The 22,180-nt window shown below is 39.0% G+C and overlaps 1 protein-coding gene across 1 annotated transcript in view; it reads right to left on the bottom strand.

Moving 5' to 3' along the window:
* LOC131041592 (outer envelope protein 64, chloroplastic) overlaps positions 1–22,180 on the bottom strand; it is an 85,089-nt gene that overhangs the window by 42,981 nt on the left and 19,928 nt on the right. Inside the window, exons 2-3 of the mRNA XM_057974727.2 lie at positions 20,224–20,376; positions 19,515–19,639 (exon numbers count right to left, since the gene is read on the bottom strand). Coding sequence (XP_057830710.2) covers positions 19,515–19,639; positions 20,224–20,376 — 278 coding nt within the window. The remainder of the gene's footprint in view (positions 1–19,514; positions 19,640–20,223; positions 20,377–22,180) is intronic.

Here is a 22,180-nt window from a genome sequence, read left to right as displayed (position 1 = left end):
CTTATGATCGAAGTTTTGGCATACACAAGGGATAGACTCAGACTAACTTTGCACAGTGAAATGGAAATCATCCATTCACCAAAAGTATGAGCGGAGATACACCGTTAATTAATACTAATCAAATCCTTCATTCAACTCTAACAACTTTGAAAGCAAATCTAAACTAACTTCTAACTAATGTGTTGAGGAAATTGAAACCATGCTAATCACTCAAATAACAGAGATTACAAAGCCTTAAGAGAAAGCGCACATGCAATGTATTATTTGAAAAATGACCTTCACGCAAACAATATATCTAAAACCTCACCCACTCTCCAAATGAGAGGAGGTAGCCTTATATAGGCATACAAAAGTTTTGAACGGCCGAGATCGAACAGTGATCGAGGGCCCAGATTGAAAGATAAAAACCCTAATTAGGGTTTCCTAAAACTAACTACCCCTCGATCAATGAGAAAATTACATTTGGGGACTGTTGAAACATGGACCAGCTAGGACTCGAACCTAGGACCTTCCATACGTTGCTGGAGTGCTCTACCACTGAGCTACTAGCCCCTCTTGGACCAGTCCATCGTCGGTCAAGGTGTGGCTTATTTCCAACACGAACACCCCCCCTTAAGCCACACCTCTCGTGTGCTTGGGGCTCCTAGCCTGGACCTGGCTCTGATACCATGTTGAGACATGGACCAGCTAGGACTCAAACCTAGGACCTTCCATACACTGCTGGAGTGCTCTACCATTGAGCTACTGGCCCCTCTTGGACCAGTCCATCGTCGGTCCGGGTGTGGCTTATTTCCAACACCAACAAGGACACTTATCCTTCTTGCTAAATATGAACCAACAATGAAAATAGAAGGTTGTTGCATTGTGAAGTGTGCCCTTCTAGAAGTTTTTGGGTAAGTCAGGTTCATTGAACCTAGACACGCTGACTCGGAACAATCTGATTGGTTGGGAGATGATGAGGCACCACCTCAGCGTGTTGGATGTCTTCCTTGAATTCTCCAATTTGTGCGAAGAAATTGTCTAAGTATGGAAATTTGTCTCTTCTTTTCACCATCTGATTCTGATTGGGAGCTTGTTTTTTAATTTCTTCAGGAGATGAAATCCTTCAAGAAGTTGTATGGATGAAATTCCTCCAGAAGTCTGAAATTCTTTTCTATATTTTCACCAAGTGTGAGAACTTTTCTTCCTTGATGCCTTGAATTTGGAGAAGAATTCCTTTGTGAAGTATTTCTCATACTCAGCCAAATTTTGGCCATCTCTATGCTTGAACCCTACTCGTGGATTTGTCTTCAATTCTGAATTTGGCTTGAAACTCCATTTGTGTTTTCTGCAGTGATCCCGCCTTCAGCTGCCAATTTATGTTGCGCAGGAGGAGGATAAAAAGCCCTGGACAACTCCTCGCAAATATGAATTGATGTGATCTAAAGTTCAGCTTTTCAGACATTCATCGCGTGAATTTTGAAGGTTTGATGGCAAAGTGCTCTGATTTTCCACTTCCTCAACACTTTTAGCTTTCAACAAGCTGCGAACACTTAGGAATTTTAGAAATCCTTGAAAACTCAATCTGACTTGAAGGTTTGGGAGTGAAATTTGTCTTTGATTACTCTGAATAACTTAGTCCCCAAAATCTTCAAAATTTCAGAAAATATATGAGTAGAAAGGATGCTTAGTGTGAAAATCTTCACTTCTCCCTCTTGTAAATGCCTTAGATAAATCCTTAAACTGTTCCTGAAGCTCTGAAATAATCTTCTCTTCAAGCATCTTGCTCTCCAAACTCGAACTGTTGAAATGAAAGAAATGAATTAAGTATTTGTATAGAGTTTGAATTCTTTATTTAGAAACAGAGAAGATCCTCTTGAATTTTGTTTCTATTTAGTCTTTAGTCCTTCAAAGTGCAAGAGAAAGATTCTCAATTAAATCTCAGTTGAACTGAATTATAAATCTCAGTCTGAATAGAAGTTTCTATTTTGGTTTTCAGTCTGCAAATCAAATTTGATCTTCCATATTATTCTTTCAAAAACTTTCCAAATCTGCACTTAGTTCGAACTTGATCAAGAGATTGTGCTGATATAGGAATATTCCTTCTCTCTAAATTTAGCATGTTTCTCGTGAGGGCGGACTTGACTGACTTTGTTTCCCTTTGCAAAATGTTGCTGGGCGGACTTTACTTGAAGTGTTTCTTCTTGCACTTGAGGTAGGGCAGACTTGAATGGCTTCTCTCCTTCTTCATCATGGGGCGGACTTTACCAATTTTGAGAACCATGGAGGGCGTACTTTCTCACTTCCTTGCACCTTCTTCATCGTCCATAGGGCGGACTTTGTTTGATGTATGATCCTTTGGAGGGCGGACTTTATTCATCTTGGGTGCTGCTGATTGCAAAGTAGGGCGGACTTTCTCACCTCTTTGGACCTTCCTTATGGGCGGGATTGAGGAGATTTAGGCACCAGTCATGTTGATCAAGGGCGGACTTCACTTGACTTAGGCACCATCTTCATACCCTTGGGCGGACTTGAATTGCTTCTCCCCTTCTTCTCCTTTCACATGGCAGACTTTATGAGTTTCTCCACCATGGGGCGGACTTCATCAAATTTAGGAATTGTTGGCTGCAAAGTTGGGCGTACTTTCTTAACATTAGGCACCATGTGCAATGATAGGGCGGACTTTGTTTAACTTGGGAACCTTTCACATGGCATTTCTAAATCCCTTGGGCGGATTTTACTAACTCTTGACACCATGGCAAGGGCGGACTTCATCAACTTCATGCCACATTGCTTGTTTGCTAGGTGGACTTGCTTTGAGTTAGGAACCTTTCTCATTGCATAGGGCGGACTTTGTGATCATTAGGAACCTTTCATTACCTTATACTTGGCGAACTTCCTTAACTTCATGCACCTTCTTCATGGGCGGAGTTCAAGAGATTCATGCGCCATCACCTTGCAGATTGGGTGGACTTTATCACTTCCTTGCACCTTCTTCATGAGTGGGGTTCACCAAACTTATGCATAGCATACCCTCTCTTTCTAGGGCGGACTTTGCTCTTCATGTGACCAAGGTAAGGGCGGACTTTGTCATCTTTGAGAACCTTTCATTTGCAGTAGGGCGGACTTTAGGGGAGTTTGGCACCTTCCACATGCTACTTTCATTCCTCTTGGGCAGACTTTATCACTTCCTTGCACCGTGTCTCATGATAGGGCAGGGTTCCTTGACATTGTGCACCAAGAGGGCAGACTTTTTGAGAGTTAGGCGCTGCTGATTGCAAAGTAGGGCAGACTTTTTCACTTCCTTGCACCAAGGAGGGCGGACTCTGTTGAAGTTAGACACCATCACTCCTTAGCTTGGGCGGAGTTTGCTTATGTCCTAAGGCGGACTTGATTCACTCATGATCTTAGGAGGGAGGCTTCCTTGCACCATGGCTATGAAGAGTAGGGCGGACTTGGCAGCTTGAGGTACCATCATACCTTGCTTGGGCGGACTTTTTGGAGTTCCTGGAACAACATTCAACACCAAACATGATTAGCCAAATTTAGAAAAATACTTGGAAAACTTCAAAATTTGATAACCTCTTCAATTTTAGCCAGATTAACATGATATTTGAAATCCATAGTCAAGTAACCCATCTGAAGCGCCATGACCCCTAAAATGTAGGAACTTGGCTTTTTTGGTCAAAACTTGAAAATTTTCAATTGTGATCGATGCAAGTCAGTGATACCAGTGCAAACCCTAGGTCCCCACTCCGAAAAAGAAAAAAGCAGACATCCCTAAAAAATAGGGAAAACTTTCTAAAAATAGCCATCCGGGGATCGAGCTAAAAATGTCAAAAACGAAACTTCCTAAAAAATAGGAAAAAACAAAAAAGAAAACTTTCCAAAAATAGAAAGTTGTCTGAATTCATTCAAATCAATTGCATTCTTCGTCCTTTGGCCTTTCTAGGCACTTTGACGGTGTCTAGACTCTGTTATCACTTGGCTTGCAAAAACTAACTTTCAATCCTTAAGACTCAAACCGTTCAAAACTTGACAGAACTGAGCAAAACTGAAGTGGAAGGCCACGGGACACTAACAAAAACCCTAGAAAGCAGGAAAGGAGAGGTCCCCATTCTCAATGGGGTGACGTGTGAAAAAGGTCACAACAGCAAGACACACCAATCTCTTCTATTAGGTGACACCAACCTCCAAAAGAACAAAATTTTCACCTTCTTGAATATTGCTTCTTCAATGGATGATGATCATTTATATTTCCTTCACAAAATTTGCTTGTAAATTATGCAACAGTTTTCACACATACACTCTTCTTCAAAATTCGACTTGTATTCTAATGATATTACATTTTTTATTGTTGTCCTTACCTCAATCTCATCTTATATCCCCCTTATGCTTCTTCATGAAGAGGGATGAATTCTCCAAGAGGGGCAATTCCTTAAGGGGAGTGGCCCCATTTAAGAATAATAATCGTAATTTTTAATTCCACCAAGAGGGGCAACTTCTCCAAATATGGTAGGCCCATTTCAAAGACACCCCCAAATTAATATTAAATGGGGGCGCCAAATATTGAGACGACTTGGGTGCCAAAAAGCATAGATCAGCCAAAATTAGATCACACTAATTTACCTTAAATCATTCCAAGAGTCACCCAACCAATTGAGTCTCTTTTCTCTTTAATAAATATCGTCTTGACATTAATGCTCCTTTGACATCAATGACAATATTTCCAACACATGTAATGTTTGACACACTCAATTTGTGTGACAATCTTTTGCAATATTAAATTGAGTGAGTAGACTGCACATGGTATCCAAAAAGGGAGACTATATTTCCTCCACTATACACCCAACAACCCTACAATTTTTAGCATTTTCCATTATGACTTGGACAACATTTTCAGGCCCCACCATTTCAATGGGTTCTATGAGGATATTGGCAATAAAAATTGCATCTTTTTCTTGCCCCTCACAATCCACTTGCATCTTTTACTTTCCTCCAATGCATCTCTAATATATATGAATAAACTAAACCAACTTGTTTCAGTTGTGCCAATTCTCTGTAATGGATTTCTAGATCCTTCCTATCAATTTTGTCTATCAATCTCCATGTAAAATATGCATAGGAAGTAATGCTATCATACCCCAAGGTCACTAACCCATGGTACCACCACTCATGTGCTTCTCCATCTAAATGAAAAGTGGCATACTTAATTGCTTCCATCTCTATCATGGGGTTAAGCTGAAAATAAATGTCCATTTTCTACGCCCATGCACGAGCACTACATTTACTCAAACATCATAACTAGGGATGATTACCTTGCCTACCTTACACGGAAAATCTATGTTATTTACTTGTCCTCTTTCCCCTCTAGGGTTGTTTTTGTATTTGATGCTACAAAAATCTAGCAAGGACATAGATGCATGGAACTCATTGTTGTCATTTTTATGACACCCTTGGTCCATCAATGAGAACCGATCAGCGATACGTTCCATGGACCAACGCTACCCCAATTGATCAAGGAAAAAACAATGGAATCATGAAATGTGAAGTGTTGTCTTGTTGGGAGGCAAACTCAGAAACCAAGGAATCCCAAGTTTCCCAAGTCTTCCAACCCCCAAGTTTCCCAAGTCTTCCAACCTCAAAAACCCAAGTTTCCCAAGTCTCCCGCAAACCTAAGTTTCCCAAGTCTTCCAAACTCCGGAAACCCAAGTTTCCCAAGTCTTCCAAACTCCGAAAACCCAAGTTTCCCAAGTCTTCCAAACCCCAGAAACCCAAGTTTCCCAAGTCTTTGACCCCCAGAATCCCAGAATTCCCAAGTTCTTAATCCTTTGCCTTCTTCGACCCCGAATTACTGAAATCCCAAAATTTCCAAGTTCCTAAGCCTTTGCCTTCTTTGACCCCAAAATCCTGGAATTCTGAAATTCCCAAGTTCCTTAGCCTTTGCCTTCCTTGACCCCGGAATCCCAAAATTCCCAAGTTCCATGCCTTTTCCTTGACCCCGAAATCCCAGGTTTCCGGCTTGCGACACTTCCAGATGGCGTGATCAACACTCAAAGCTCTTAACATTCCACAAACTCTTGCAACTTGTACACTTTCATTCATGGAGCTACAGGGGTGCGTTTAATGTTTTTGCAGGATTGCCATCACGTGGAGTTCAGGGCCATGCTTCTTTATGGTACTTGATGGCCTTCATGTCAGGCCTGCATGCTCTGACTTTGGAATGCCAAGCAATCCTCCTTTTAGAAGTACTTTTCTTCTTGGGATTGCCATGTCAAGGTATGGTCGGGTTGCTTGCATGTACACCATGTCAAGTCCATGCACTTCCCTGCATTCCTTGACTGACATTCCTCTGCACACACAAAGGTCAAGGCTTCTCTTCCTTGACCAATGGTCTTGTTGTGAGATATTCACACATAGCCCCATCAAAATAGGGACCCCCACTTTTTCCTGCTTTCTAGGATAGTGTTTTGGTCCTTAGCTATTAGCCTTTGCATTAGAGTGGTATAGTTGATCAAGAAGCTAGGAGTCAGGAGGATAGCTCTTCTTTTGGGGGTGAAATGAAGTCAAAATGAACATAAAGAGAAAGAGGTCTAATAGAGGGAAACATCAATTGGGTCAAGTATGTAGGCACCTTGAGCCTAGTTTTAACAAGCTTGAATGAATGGAATGAAGGAGAATGAGCAAGAAAGTACTAAGTGTTGAATTTCAATTCACTTCATGTGCATAGCCGTTAAAGCAAATTTTACTTCATGTATTCTTTGATATGAGCTGATTTTGCATTCTAGGCCTTCATAAGAAAGTTTGACATGTTTTTGTGAATGAAAGTTTGAGAAACCTAAGGATCGAATTGATGAAACAATGAAGTAACGAAGGGAGAGCTCATTTTGGTTTTAACTTCACCTTCAAGCCTAGGGGAGCGAACTTCATGAATTGACAGAGGGGAGCGAACTTCATGTATGGACATAGAGGAGCGAACTTCATGTTTGGGCATAAGAGAGTGAACTTCATGTCTTGTGGATGGAGAGTGAACTTCATGAGAATGAGTTTGAGAGAGAATTTCATGTGATGACCTCCACGAGTGAGCTTCATATGCAAAGAAATAGTGATTTTGAGTTAAAAGTGAACTTCATGAACTGAGGTACAAGAGCGAACTTCAAGAATCAGAGGAGGGAAGCGAACTTCAAGAATCAGAGGAGGGGAGCGAACTTCAAGAATCAAAGGAGGAGAGTGAACTTCAAGAATCAGAGCAGGAGAGCGAACTTCAGGAATCAAAGGAGGGGAGCAAACTTCACCTTCAAACACACAAGTGAACTTCATGTGCATAAGATCAAGAGCAAATTTGCAAGATTATGCTTGGAAGGAGTGATTTTGAGTTAAGAAGATGAATAGGCAAGATAGAAGGTCACTTCATGTGCTCCCATCTAGGAACGAACTTCATGAACTGAAGGAGGGGAGCAAACTTCATGAATGGACAAAGGGGAGCAAACTTCATGAATTGAGAGAGGGGAGCGAACTTCATGTCCACACCATGTGGAGCAAATTTCTTCTAGAGGCCTTCCCTAAGGACAGTTTATCATGTTTACATCAATAGATGGTGAAAGACTCAATGTTAGAACCCATAGAATGTTGGGAAGTGAGTCAAAGCAAGTTCAAAGACAAGCTTAAGGGTAACTTCGTGAACATCAAAGTTGGAGCGAACTGCAAGTGCTCCTCTCTAGAAGCGAAAGACAACTTCAAATGCTCCTTCATGAGAGCGGATTTTCTCTAAATGCTCTTATTAAACCTGCAAACCACATGAAATCACATAATTATATCAAACTAGGAGGTTATATAGAAGGTATATATCATGTGTGTTTGATGCTCATTTGTTTGTTTTGCAGGAGATGAAGAAAGGAATCAAGGGGATCACATCGGAGGAGGATTGAAACAAGTCTCTCAAGGATCAAATTTCAACATCAAGATTAATATACAAGGAAGATATCCTCAAGGGAACTTCATATACAAGCACAAGAAGATGATTACACAAGAAGCATTCACTTACACAAAGACATGATCCACAACACCAACAACATGAAAGGAGTCACGGAGAAGGAATTCCAAAGCAGACAAGCAGTTGTGGCATCAAGAATTCGTTCCAAGGCAACATCAATACTTCAAAACTAAGAGGAAGACAAGATCTATACCTTGCACCTCCATGATTGAAGCCCTCAAGAGGATAGTTTCAAAAGAGTTAATCAAAGTTAGAAGATCATGATCATCACCACTAAAGCTGGATAATGTTGAGTATCAAGAAATATTCCTTCATGATGATCTATCAAGCTTGCAAGTGCAAGTTAAAGGTGGAATCCTAGTCATCATCCTAGTCACCACTCGCCAATCAGAGAAGTTCCACATCAACATGTCTAGATACAATGTACCTGACTCGTCTGTGATGGCACAAACTTCGAGGCACCTACCCTTATTATCTATTGGTTATGACAAAGTGTTGTAATTATTTCATTAACAGAATTGAGCTTGTTGTAACAAACCCTAATTAGGGTTTTTATTGTAAAATCTCCACCATTGATCTGAGCCATTGAATTGTATTGAGAGCATTTTAAAAGGCTCAAGCTCTTCATTTGTAAAGGTTAATAGTGGAGAGTGAGTAGTTAATAGGTAGTTTTTGAAGAATAGAATAGTGAATAGATTAGAATAGGAGTTAAAGTAGAAGGCAAAGATTGTTGCCAAACCTTGTTGTAAAGAACAATTGATTTCATTGAAGCTATGGTGAATTTGATTTGTTACTTCAACAACTTGCATGGTCTTTACTTAGAAGGCAAAGATTGTTGCCAAACCTTGTTGTAATGAACAATTGATTTCATTGAAGCTATGGTGAATTTGATTTGTTACTTCAACAACTTGCATGGTCTTTACTTCTCAATTTATTTTCATGTCCATTAGATTGAATGGAGGAATTTGTTGAATGCATTTGTGTGGAATCCGTTTCGTCCATACCACTAACCTCTTGTTGATTGTAAGTGTGCCTTGTGTGGTCAACTGGAATGATATGAACTTAACTTCAAATTTTTATACATCCATTGCTTATGCATTAACTTGAATGGTGATCAATGTTTGATGGTATTGATTCGAATATTTTTGAAATGCCCTTAGAAGATTGCACTGAGCTTATGTCAAATTGTTCAAGTTGATGGTGAGACCTTGCCCAGTAGGATTCCATCTAATCATTCATCCATCTTCTTACATTCTAGGCTTTAAGATAGAGTTTCTCAACCCTTCATCTTTTGCCCCTTTTTTCAAAGTCAAGCCAGTTTAGGATAAAAAAGGATCACAAGATTGCAACATCAGATGATAAAGTTCCAGCGATTCGAGCATTCGACAATTCAACATAAGTCTCCTTGTGATACCAGCAATCACATCAACCAACTGTGCTTATCCACACGTCAAGACCTTACATTTATGAACCTTGGAGTTGTCTCAAGTGATCCTTAAGCCAATCTTCAGCATTTGGGAAGCTTTGTTCAAGAGAGGATAAGATACTTTTGGGTATTTTATTCTGTGTTTGCATGTGCATGAAAACAACATCAACAAGTCTCTCCTTTGCGACCAGTTTTCTATATAAGGGTTGTTAAGCCTCATTGTAAAGGGTTCTCCCCTTGTTGTCTTGAGCTATTCTTATGCTCTTTCACTTCTCTTGAAGACTTGTATATTTCTTGCATTTCTGCAACTGTAAGTTTGGCAATTGGCCTTAGAATGAATTGAAATTGTCTTTCTTGCCTCCCTTCAACTTATGCATGTTGTGTATGTGTTCTTACCTTCATTGTAAGTGTGTGTTTGTGGCTTTCTCTCACATATATGTTGTGTTAACCTGTTTCCGAGTGTGACTTGTGGGAAACCTTCTCCCCTCTTGACATTCACCAAGTTCTAACCTCCATACATGCATTGAGGTCATTCATGCAACTGAAGTTTGTGCATCTCCAGGATATTTCAACTGATTCTTTGTGTCATTTCGGGTGGGGTGAGGAACAACTCTTATCTTGGTGCATCACCTCCTTTCATTTTAGTTTTTCTTCTTCCCTTTTCTCTACAAGTTGTTAGGATAGGTTTAGAAGTAGAATTTGGAGTGTTGGGTTGGTTCAACACCTGCACTTGGGTTGAGAAGGAAACCGGCCTTCTTCGGAGATTCAACCCCCTTGCGGAAGGTCCCACACTTCGGGGTTGTTTCCATGTTTCACAAGGTTGCTGAGTTGATAGCTCAACAAGGGTGCAAACTTTTGTGACAACACTCATCACCCAAAGATTGGTACTCCTGTAAATAATCACCCCAACCTTCACCATCTCCTTGGTGTACTACTTGCTCTCTACGGTGTGCTTCCAAATTTTTAGGCATTAGAGGCTTAGGAGTGGTTCTACTTGCTGCCCTAGAAGTGTTTATAGGAATTTTAATGTTGCTACCTTCTCCATGGTTACCATTATGCCCATTATTGCCATTATTGTTGCCATTGTTCTCACTTCTCAAGACCACCTTGATTATTTCTGTTATTTGCATTCATGATTTCTGTTGTCATTATATGACACCCTTGGTCCATCAGTGAGAACCGATCAGAGATATGTTCCATGGACCAACGCTTCCTCAGTTGATCAAGGAGAAAAGTAGTGGATTTATGAAGAGTGAAGTGTTGTCTTGTCTGAAGGAAGTTCCTTCCTTAGCCTTTTCTCTCTTCCCCAGAACTCCGGAACCCAGAGGTTCCAAAGTTCCTTCCTTTGCTTCCTTTTCTCTCTAGTTCCCCGGAACTCCAGAGCCCCGAGGTTCCGAAGTTCCTTCTTTAGCCCTTTTTTCCAGAGTTACCCGAGACACGTCCCCGACCTGAAAACCCCCGTCCCTGTCCCGGGAACGTTTCGGGGACTTGGGGACGGCCAGGGGACATTTCCCCCCGTCCCCAAATTGCCCTGTTTTTTGAGGGGACGTCCCCGAAACAGGGGGACGCCTGCCCTAGCTTTGGGGGACGTTCGTACGTCCCGGGGTCAGCTGGGGACGACTGGGACGTCCCCAATCCGTCCCAGGGACGACCAGACGTCCCCCATTCTAAGGCCCTTAAAATATTAAAAAAAATTTAAAAGTTGTATTTTTTATTTTTTATTTAAATTTTCTAATATATGCCCCTTATTAATTCAAATTGTTATTAAAAATAAATAAAATAAAAAGATAACATTAATTAAATTTTAAATTTATTAATTTAATTCATAATTTTGACAATGAAACTATATGGCAGCAGTGTAGCCTTTGGGCATTTTGACACAGAGATTAGAAAATCGCCAAACTCGGCAAGTCAATAGAAAAATAACACCCAACGCCTTTATTAAAATATAAGTTTTTTTGGCCTCGCGGGGCGGTTCCCCTTGACCCCGCAAGGGGCGATGCCCCTTGACCCCACCTTGGGGGCGCTGCCCCCAAACCCCTGTTGAAAAATATGGGGGCAAACTGCGTCAATCGAAGTAGGGAAAATTTAACCTCCGAGTCTATTGATATGCATATTGACAATGTGAATGAATTGAAATTCTGATTTATGAATGCATAATTGCATATTGTGTATTGAGTATTAACAATGTTGTATGTTCAGAATTTACATTCTAAAATGTTTTCAACTTTTCATAGTATCATACACATGCTATATCCATGTTTTATTGTTTTCATATGAATATAATGTATGTATGCATGCTTTATCCATGTTTTCATATGAACATTTAGAATTTTGAAATTTTCCTATATATTTTAAATTTTTCCTATATTTTATATAGCCGTCCCCTTTGCCGTCCCCCGCCGTCCCCAAATTTGGCAAAAAATTTGCCGTCCCGGAAACGCGTCCCGCCGTCCCCTGCCATCCCCGTCCCGGAAACTCGGGGTAACTTTGCTTTTTTCTAGTTTCCCGGAGCTCCGAAACCCCGAGGTTTCGAAGTTCCTTGCTGCCTCTCCTTCCCTTCCCCAAAACTCCAGAACCCCGTGATTCCGAAGTTCCTCCCTTTCCTTCCTCCTTCTCTTCAGTTCCCCGGAACTCCGGAACCCCGAGGTTCCAAAGTTCCTCCCTTTCCTTCCTCCTCTTCAGTTCCTCCCTTTCCTTCCCCCTCCTCTTCAGTTCTCCGGAACTTCAGAACCCCGAGGTTCCGAAGTTCCTTTCCTTGCCTCCTTCGGAACTCTGGAACCTCGAGGTTCCGAAGTTCCTTTCCCTTAGCCTTTCCCTCTTCTCTGAAACCCTGAGCTTCCAAAGTTCCTTTGCTAGGTCTCCCCTTTTCCTTTTGCTTAGTCTCTTCTTCCCTTTCCCGAAACTCTGGAACCCCAAGGTTCCGAAGTTCTCCTTCCCCTTCCCCGGAACCCTGGAACCCCGAGGTTCCGAAGTTCCTTCCTTGTCTTCCTCACTTCGGGAACCCAAGTCTCCAAAGTCCTCGGACTTCTTTCCGGCTTGCAACACTTCCGGATGGCGTGATCAACACTCAAAGCTTTAAATGCTCCGACGACTTTTGCGACTTGTGCACCTTCTTTTGTGGAGCTACAGGGGTGCATTTAATGATTTTGGCAGGATTTCCATCAAGAGAGGTACAGGGTCATGCTTGTTGTGGTAACTTATGTCATGTCTGCATGCTCTGACTTTGGGAGGTCAGTCAATCCACCCTTCTCAGGGTTGCATTTTCAAGGTATGGCTAGGTTGCTTGCATCTACAGAAGTCAAGTGCATGCACTTCCCTACAATCCCAAACTGACATTTCCCTGCACACATAGGGGTCATGATCACTCTTGTAACCAATTTTCTATATAAAGGCTATTATGCCTCATTGTCAAGGGTTCTCTCCCTGCAGGCTTGAGCTATTCTATGCTTTTTCACTTCTCTTGTATTTATCTTGTATTTTTGCAACTGTAAGTTGGCCATTGGCCTTATGATGAATTGAAATCACCATTCTTGCCTTCCTTCAACTTATGTATGCTATGCATATTTCCTTACCTTCATCATAGGTGTATGTTTTGTGGCTCTTCTCTCATATATGTTGTGTTAACTTATTTCTGAGTGTGACTTTTGGGAAACCTTCTCCCCTCTTGACATTTAGTGAATTCTAACCTCCATACATGCATTGGGGTCACTCATACAACTGAAGTTTGTGCATCTCCTAGGTATTTCAGTTGATTCTTTGTGTCATTTCGGGTAGGGAGAGAAACAATCTCTTATCTTGGTGCATCACCTCCTTCTATTTTAAGCATTTATCTCTTCCCTTTTCCTCTGCAAGTTGTTAGGATAGGCTTAGGAGTAAATTTTGAAGTGTTGAGTTGGTTCAACACCTGCACCTGGATTGAGAAGGAAGTCGGCCTTCTCCGAAGATTCAACCCCCTTGCACAAGGTCCCACACTTCAGGGTTGTTTCCATGTTTCACAAGGTTGCTGAGTTGATAGCTCAGCAAGGGTGCGAGCTTTTCTGACAACAGTTTCCATCACCCGGGTTATTGTCTAAACCAATTGTTGTTGTCCTCTAGCTAAATCAATTAACATGGCCAATACACTAGGATGCTATTGTTCCTATCTATTATGTCCTATCAAGTTTTGTATCAAACCAAATAGGCTGGCAAGCTCTAAGCTCCGATACTGCTGTGAAATCTCTTCTTATTTTTCACCAATTTTTGTGCTTTCACCCAGTAACATTTTGTCAAATGGTTGACATGCATGAAAGTTTTCTTGCAGATTTATGTGTTTCAGAATTTATGGTAGTTTCATTCCATATTGAAAATGTATATCATACATAAAATTTCAACACTTCGTTAACGGTGAAACAAAATGTAATTTAAAAATCTGTCTTTGATATTTGGTTTGACAAATTAATTCCATAAAGGACTGTTCCAAGTAATATATAGAAACAAATGACTTAAATATGACCTCTATTTGCTGGTTACCGTATTCTTGGAGATTACAAGCTTATGCCAATGAAGAAAGATTCAAATACAATCTCAAATGTCCTACAGACTTAGAATTTTCTGTCCAAGTGTCTATTACTCTCGGTTGTAGCTTCCAACATCAATTTTAAAGTGGTATTGTTGTTCATTGAAGACCACGACCTATCCAGGAGAGTCACGCCAAGCCAGCTCCAAACCCCACAACTTGATAAACTAAAATGCTTCTGCCAACTTTGAAAGTCTCAGTCAACATCAATACTCATCCCATGCTCAATTTTGTGCAATATTTACGCCAGAATAATATTTGTGTTTCAGCATTTAACCAAACTATCAATCAATCAACCAGCAACCAGCTCCAATCACAGTGACAACTCTCAACCCTCACGCCATAACAAATATTTGTTTCATGCACAGAAATGAAAATAGGTGCGCCAAACTAATCTTCAATCTTCACACATTGCCTTGGCAATATAATAAACCCTTCAATTACCCAGCTATAACTTCACCTTAATCCTGCCTGATGGTCTAAGAATCTTGTTCATCTGTGGTCTAGTGTTGTAGAACCAAAGAAAGCATGCTTCAAATGGCTTCTTTTTCTGAAAAAGCATTCCTTGTCTAAATCTGATGTTAATCTTTGCCCATTGTGTAGGGTTCCTGAAAATGTTGAACATATCTTTTTAAGTGCTTGTTTGCAAAAGAAGTTTGGTCCATGTTTTTGGCTGGCTTAAATGATTGGTCTCTTAATTATAGTCAGTGTATCTTTGAAATCTTGGTTGGATGTATTAAAGATCTCCGTAAAGCATGAAACTTCTTCTGGCTTGTCCTTTCTACTGAAATTCTTTGGGCTTTATGGAAGGTTAGGAACGATAAATTGTACCAAGGTCAAATGAGGAAACTTACTGAGTCTTTTAAAAGACTCATGTTCCATACTGTGACTATGCAGGTGACTATCCCTTTTGAGACCTTCAGAGTTAAATTTGATGGGCTGTGGGACTTTGATCACACAGATTCTAGCAGACCTGAGGCAACTTTTGCAAGTCATTGGCATGTTTTAAGGAAGAGTAATGATGAGTTTTTGAATGCCTTCATAGAGTTCCAGAACCAGTACAACAAGAAACAATAGGTCAATTTCCTCTAAGACTTGGATATCAGAGATGGGAATAAAAATTTTACTCTTCGTGAAGATGACTTTATAAGTGAACTTCCCAGTGGCTGTTATGACAGGGAAGTTCTTAGCGACAGAATTGTTAGAGCCTTTGGGTGAAGACCATGCATTTTGATGCTATTTTCTGCAATGACAGTATGTATAGATACAGTTCATCGTTTGTCTCAGAATTTATAAAGTTGGGTGCTTTAGAGTAGTTTAGACTGTGGTGACTATATCACTTGAAAATCAGGAGCAGATTTGATGAGCTGAGGGATTTCAATCATTCAGTTTTGCTTTCACAGAAAGAAGTTCCAGGCACATTCTGCAAAAACCAGGATATCAGAGCTGAGAATAGAATATTCATTCCTGATGATGTTGAATCCAGCATTGGGCCTCCTACTGGTCGTAATGATATGGATCTTATTAGTGACAGTTTTGCTTGAGTCTTCTTTGGTTCCAGTTTTACAGTGATTGCAGGGTCAGATATTCTCTCCTTTGAGGCCTTCATGGTACCTATCACTCACTCTACAGGTGGTAGTATTCATGAGTGGCAGTTCATCAGCTGTCCCAGACAAACAACGCTGCTTGCCTCAGACTGGGATATTCATGCAGTTATTACAGTGCCAGGCTTTGCTGCTATGATAGTATTCCTTGCTCTTGGTGGATGCCAGTTTTTGTGGAGATTTCAGTGGAAGAACTTCTCCATGTTTGATTTGTTCATGATACCTAGCAATTATTCTACAGGTGATAGTTTCATAGAAGCAGTTCTTCGTTTGTCCCAAACTATATAAAGCTGGATGCTTCAGCCTTGGGGTATGCTTGCAGCTGTGAAATATCAGAATTTGCTGCTATGTTCTCTATGATTCTTTGGCAGGTTCAGAGTGATCTTAGAATATGGATATATGGCAGTTCTTTCTCTACTATTGAGACTGTACTGTTTCATGTTCTCCTTCTGACTTTGCTCTGGTTGTAATCTCATTCTGTCGTCCAGTTCGTATTGTCTATACTTGTAGGTGGATCTTCCTTGGATACTGCAGTGTAATCTTGAACTGTGACAGAAGTTTTAAAAAGTGGGGTATTTTGCACTCTATGCTGTAATGAATGTACTCTCAGACTCCCTTTTGGTAATATATTATCAATTCAAAAAACAAAACCTTTTCAAATTCTCACTTTAAATAATTCATTAAAGTCCAATCAAGAAAGTGATTTTAATATTTCCCTTTTTATTATTTCACTTAAGTCACTTTATCAAATTAATTAAATAAAGTTACCCTTAAAATGTACTTTATTGGGTAACATTAAATAGTTTATTTAACTTATTCTCTTACGACCTGACTTTAGCCTACGGGAATTAAATAGGGGAAGTGGTCACTTCTGACTATTCCTCAGAAGGGGACATTACAAATTTGTTTTCTAATCCTTTACCTACCCACCAAGAGGTACTGAAATATTAAGCATACCATACACTTATGCATTCAACAATGTCTGAACTCTTATTACAAGAGTTGGATTTCAAGTTGGAGGCCAAATCAAGAAACCAAAATCTTGGACTTGATCATAATTCATTGAGAATCAAGACAGGGCAATGAACTAGATGTTTCTACAGCAATTAACCTAATGCATATCTTACCAATATGGATGTGTTACCTATTGAGATGACTAATATTGCAAAGTTGATTGGAGGTAGCATCCTAAATGTTGATGAGGGATGGGTGTGTAAATTAGGACCTAACTCAAGATTGCAGTGACATCTCATCATGCAAAAATCATAGGTTATTATAAAGAGAAACCCAAGAAAGCATTGTTTGTACTATTGTAGGTGCTACTGAGGAGAGATGATAGACACAGAAGATTTGTCTTGCAGAGATATAGCAGTCTTCATCCAAGGGTGTTCATAGGTATGCAAGCGCTTGTGACATCTGTTAGAGGATGGAGAAGTCAAACTATTATGATGAGTAGCTACTTCATCTAGTACTGACTGTCTAACACCGACTACTACTTGGGACTGATAGATCCACCAGCCTGAAGAACTCATCTGGATCCTAGGAGCAATATCAGGGACAGCGCAGTAAGTTGCAGGAATTGATGTGATCTAGAGGAAATAATTTTCCAGCAGAAATCTAAAGGAAGAAAACATTCGTTCTTTCATGTGTCAAAGAAAGTTATAAAGAGCTAAGAAAAATTAAAATGAAAGTTCTGTACATAGAAATCTTTAAGAATAGATGAACGAATGTGCATCTGCCCCAGAACATATGTATGGATTAATGAAGATGTAGAAGAAAAACGGTTCTTTGAGCAGTTCTGATGACAATGGCACTAAGTAATAGTAATACTGATAGTAAGATATGAATACACATCAGTTTAAATATGTAGAAGAAGAAACATTTCATCCTGCAGTTCTGATGATAAGGCAGCATGTAGAAACTGTTGACACTGGCACTAAGTAATGATTTGAGACAATGTAGATAGATGGCTTTTGAATCAACAAGGAACTGCGCTACTCCTCTGCAAGGAAAGGAGACAAGAAAACTAAGGAAATAAGATGCAAGAAGTTTATTTGAAAAACATTACTATTAAATTGGAGTGTTAAAAAAGTTGGAAAAGTGATCAAAGACAGGACTTCATGGACCAGATAATTGAGGTCAAGGCCAAATTTCTTTATTTAGAATCCTCGAACATCTTCATATCATCCTCAAGACAATAGAACAATAGAATCATTTAATAAAATCCAGAAAACAGCATTCACAGAGATCAACAATGTTGACAGCGATGATGGGACAAAATGCTATTGCCAGCATTCTAGGCATATAGAATGACATAAAAATTTGACTAAGTAAAATACAGATTGAGTTTTGTATTCTAAATTTACAAACAATGTTAGCAACAAGTTTCAGAAACATTACATTATTAAAATTAAAAGTTAATTTAATGTCAACTAGTAACCAAAATAAGTGAATGTTACTGAAGCACATTAAAAAGAAATATTAGCCTCTGTGAACCAGCTCAAACCTCAGCAATCCAAAGAAAGAATACAGTCAATATGATATGTTAATAAAGAAAACTCAGTAGAGAGAATAAATATTTTTTCTCAATAGCAAATAACTCTTGTCATCTACGTGAGAAACGTAAAATTAACACCAAGAATATCCAAAGATATTATCTATTCAAAGGCAAGGGCTAATGTAGCCTTGGGCAGTAACCTTCAATGCCATCAAAACCTTTCCACTATGACAGGAGCAGACCACTCATGCAAAAACATACAACTTTGAAAAATCTCAAAGTCCAAACTTAACTGAGATACATTAGTTGATTTTGTCCAAGTGGAAGCCCAGCTGTCGTAACACACACAAAACCATCAGAGAAACCAAAAAAGAACTTCATGGGAGAGGACATACTACCAAGACTTAGAAAACAATTAAACAACAATTCCCAAAAAATTAAAATACAGCTACAAAAGGATATTGCACCTGTTAAATGCTCTATCGTGTTCTTAATGTAGCTCTAGTTCTAATTTAGGAGCAATTGCATTAATGTCTTCTAAGCCTTGGCACCTCCTTTTGCATCATATCTTTTTGGTTCCTATAATGGTGATGTGGTTGTATCAGGATTGGGCTTCCTCCAGAACGATATTAACTGATGTTTATGTGTTCACCAAGCTTCCTCTTGGACAATCTCGATTCTCAATGAATGCATTGAGAAATAGTTAATTGTATTATATAGTAGAAAGAATGAAAGTATACAGAAACATTGCCATTTAAAATAAATCTTACATGCATCAACTTCAAAAAACATGGAAAAAAACCTTGGGCCTTTTATTGTCATCAAGTGGATAGGTACAATCCAAATTTTGCCAACAGGTTTCCAACCAGTTTACAAGATTGCAATAAAACTTTACTGATGCAATTTGATGGAAAGAGTTGAGCTTTAACAAAAAATACCAGCTGCACCAGACACATAAACGTCATTTTCTGGAAATTTCATCTTACCAAGCATGACAGGGAAATTGTATGTAATCATTCTTTAGGAATACTTTTAACGATTTCAATACAGTATAATCGGCATCTTCCATCCATTTTCAAATTATATAGAGTACTAAACATTTCGCTCACCATCACTCACCAGGACTAGCCTTTTTTCAGTGACAGTCCCTTTCAACAAAGTTAGATGTTTTCAGTGATTAAAATATATTCTATAATCATAGTTTGTTATTATTAGTCTGTCATTAGCATCAATCACATTCAACATCATTGGGACGGTTCATATTTTTAGTATTGAATTAAACTTTTTCAGGTGAAGCTCTTCTTTTTCATTGTTAATAAATTTATTAACCACTACCACTAGTATATATGTAGTTTGTCATCAAGTGTAATTCTTGTGACCTAAGCATGTAAGTTTCCATTCAATTTGATAAATAGCTGCAATGTACACGGATTAGTTTCTAGAACTAGGACCCTCACCAAGAGAAAAGTCCACAAGCTCTGCTGCAACAGCTACAGCAGATCCACTGGAAGATCCACCAGGCACCCTTGAAGGTGCAGCTGGATTAGTTGGAGTTCCATAGTATTTATTTTCCCCATTGATACTGCAAAGATTAGATAAAGTCAATATCTGAATCACCCAAACTAATAGATTTGTGATAAAATAAAAAGTTATATTGTCAAGAATCAATAGGCAACTAGGAATATAAAGTTATAAAACACAACCGCAACTGGAATGAACAATCCTTCCATTGATTCATGTTGATGCAAGGGTTCAAAATTAATAATGATTTCAAAATGCAAATTCAAATTAAACACAGTTAATAAAGATCAACCTCTGGTTGGAATGGTTTCATGCATTAAACTTGAAGAAGCCATATTTTCTTTAAAAATATTTTACAGAACCTAGAAGTTCACTAGCAGTAGTAAGTTCCAGGATAAATGTAGACTCATAGTCAAAATAAAAAATTATGAAGTTGAGCAATACAAACGTTCATTTCAAAGAAATTCCCTCTCAAATATGGATAATGCTAGCTTAGATGCTATCAACAACCTGAACTATAACTTTGTCAGATGTAATTTCATGCAAAAGATTATAGACATGATAAACATACAGCTAGATATAAAGATAATTAAAATTGTATATCCAACACAAAATATTTATAAATATTTGGAGATCACTGCCAACCTGTATGCCATCTCGTCCATAACAGTTCTTCCCACACATGTGGCTCCCCCTTCTATAAGAAGCGAAACAGCTGGGGCTGTATGAACAGCAGGTTCATGGGTTTTCCGCCAGTCAGGATTTCCAAAGCCAGTTACATATCCTTCTACATCAAATCTATCATCACATTAAATGGTTCCTCACTTTTATTAGTAATGAGTTCTGCCAGTACCCAGACTAAAGTTATAAACAAAGAATCTAAACACAAAAAGGCTGTCTTACTATATGCAAAAATCTTTCAGAAGCTGATATTTTATATATATCTCTCATCACCTAGCGATCTACTGTCTTCCACTACACCTTCTGGAAACTAAAACAATTAACTCAAGCCTTGGTCCTAGTTTATTTGGCTATTGAAAAAACACGTAGAAAGAATACCAATAGTGATTAAAAAGAATATATTATGAAGTGGTAAGCACCATAAATGCATTTTGTGTGAGATACATATTCAAGAAAATAAACATTTATAAAAAAACTGTAATCTTGATAAATCTACACAAAAGCTTCAAGTCCAAACAACAAAATTGAAAATACTGCTAACAAAACTGTAAAGTAAATCCAGACAAAAACATGGCTACATGCCTTCTCACATAGCCAATACAGTGAAAAATAAGCAACATTATCATGTTCTAGTACAGATCTGATTTGACTACTGTAGTGCTAAAAACAATTCATTATAAACTTGAAGCTTTTGTGTAATAGTTTCTAATGCATTGCTCTGAAGTTTCAATTAATGACCAACTCTGCCTTGTCCAAAAATATCAATAAATCCTTGATCTAGCACCATCATGCACTGCACCAAGTTCAAAAATCATTGGAAGCAGCTTGACATGTGTTCAACAAAGAAAGTTTCAAAGCTAAGTCATTGGGTCACCGGTCAAGTATGCTGATATGGCTGGGTACAGTCATACAATGTAAGTTGTTTGCTCAAGATCGGTACTCTCTCTCTCTCTCTCTCACACACACACACACATATGTACATGTAAGTTGTTTGCTCAAGATCACCAGTATGAAATTTTTTCTCCTCAAGTTTGGTACAGCTGGGTACAGTTTATCTCTCTCTCACACACATACAATACATATATACCCATAATTTATGAAAAATTGAATAGACAGTTGAAAGGAAGCAATAGTAATCCAGATGTGTTCAACAGATGGAGTTTCAAAGCTAAGTTGTTGGGTCAAGTTTGCTACTATAAGAATTTTTTCCCTTGTTTGGTACGGCTGGAAACAAAATTGAAAAGACAGTTTGAAATTGATGATGATAAAGATAATTGATAATTCAATGTCAAATGTCAAATCAATACAAAATACAATCAATAATCTTCATCTTACTCTTTCATTGAGAGCATCACAGTTATCACTTGGTTCATTTGAACCACAAGCAACCACAATGCCACTCCACTACCTACATCCTATGTAGGAGCTCCTCATCCTCTAAAGAGACTATGGAAATCCAAGCAGTAGATGCATCCAAGTCAGTACACTCAAGGCTTACATCCCAATTCTTCATCGCCCCTTCCTTGTAGTTGACTTGCTTATGTGGTAAGAGGTGCAGGTTAGAATGTATATAGACCAAAATCTTTTACTTTCTTTTGCAGCCAACAGGTTGCACTTAATTGAGATAAAGGAGTATGTACTTGTTGACGTGTATTTTGTACACTGCCTAACACAGAATAAAATACCCAAGGGTACCTTATCCTCTCTTGAATAAAGCCTCCGAATGCTGAAGATGTCACGAAAAGGATCAATCGGGATGACTTCAAGGTTCTTGTATGTAGGGTCTTGTTGTGACCATTTCACACATCACCCCATTTAAAATGGGGACCCCCTCTTTTTGCTCGTTTTTGCTCGCCTTTCACTTTGCTTTTTAGGGTTTTGGTAGTTTGTCAGTTGTCTGGATTAGGGTCAAGCCTTAGGG

The sequence above is a fragment of the Cryptomeria japonica genome, chromosome 8, assembly GCF_030272615.1.
Source record: "Cryptomeria japonica chromosome 8, Sugi_1.0, whole genome shotgun sequence".
Lineage (NCBI taxonomy): Eukaryota > Viridiplantae > Streptophyta > Pinopsida > Cupressales > Cupressaceae > Cryptomeria > Cryptomeria japonica.
This window is presented reverse-complemented; position numbering and strand designations above follow the sequence as displayed.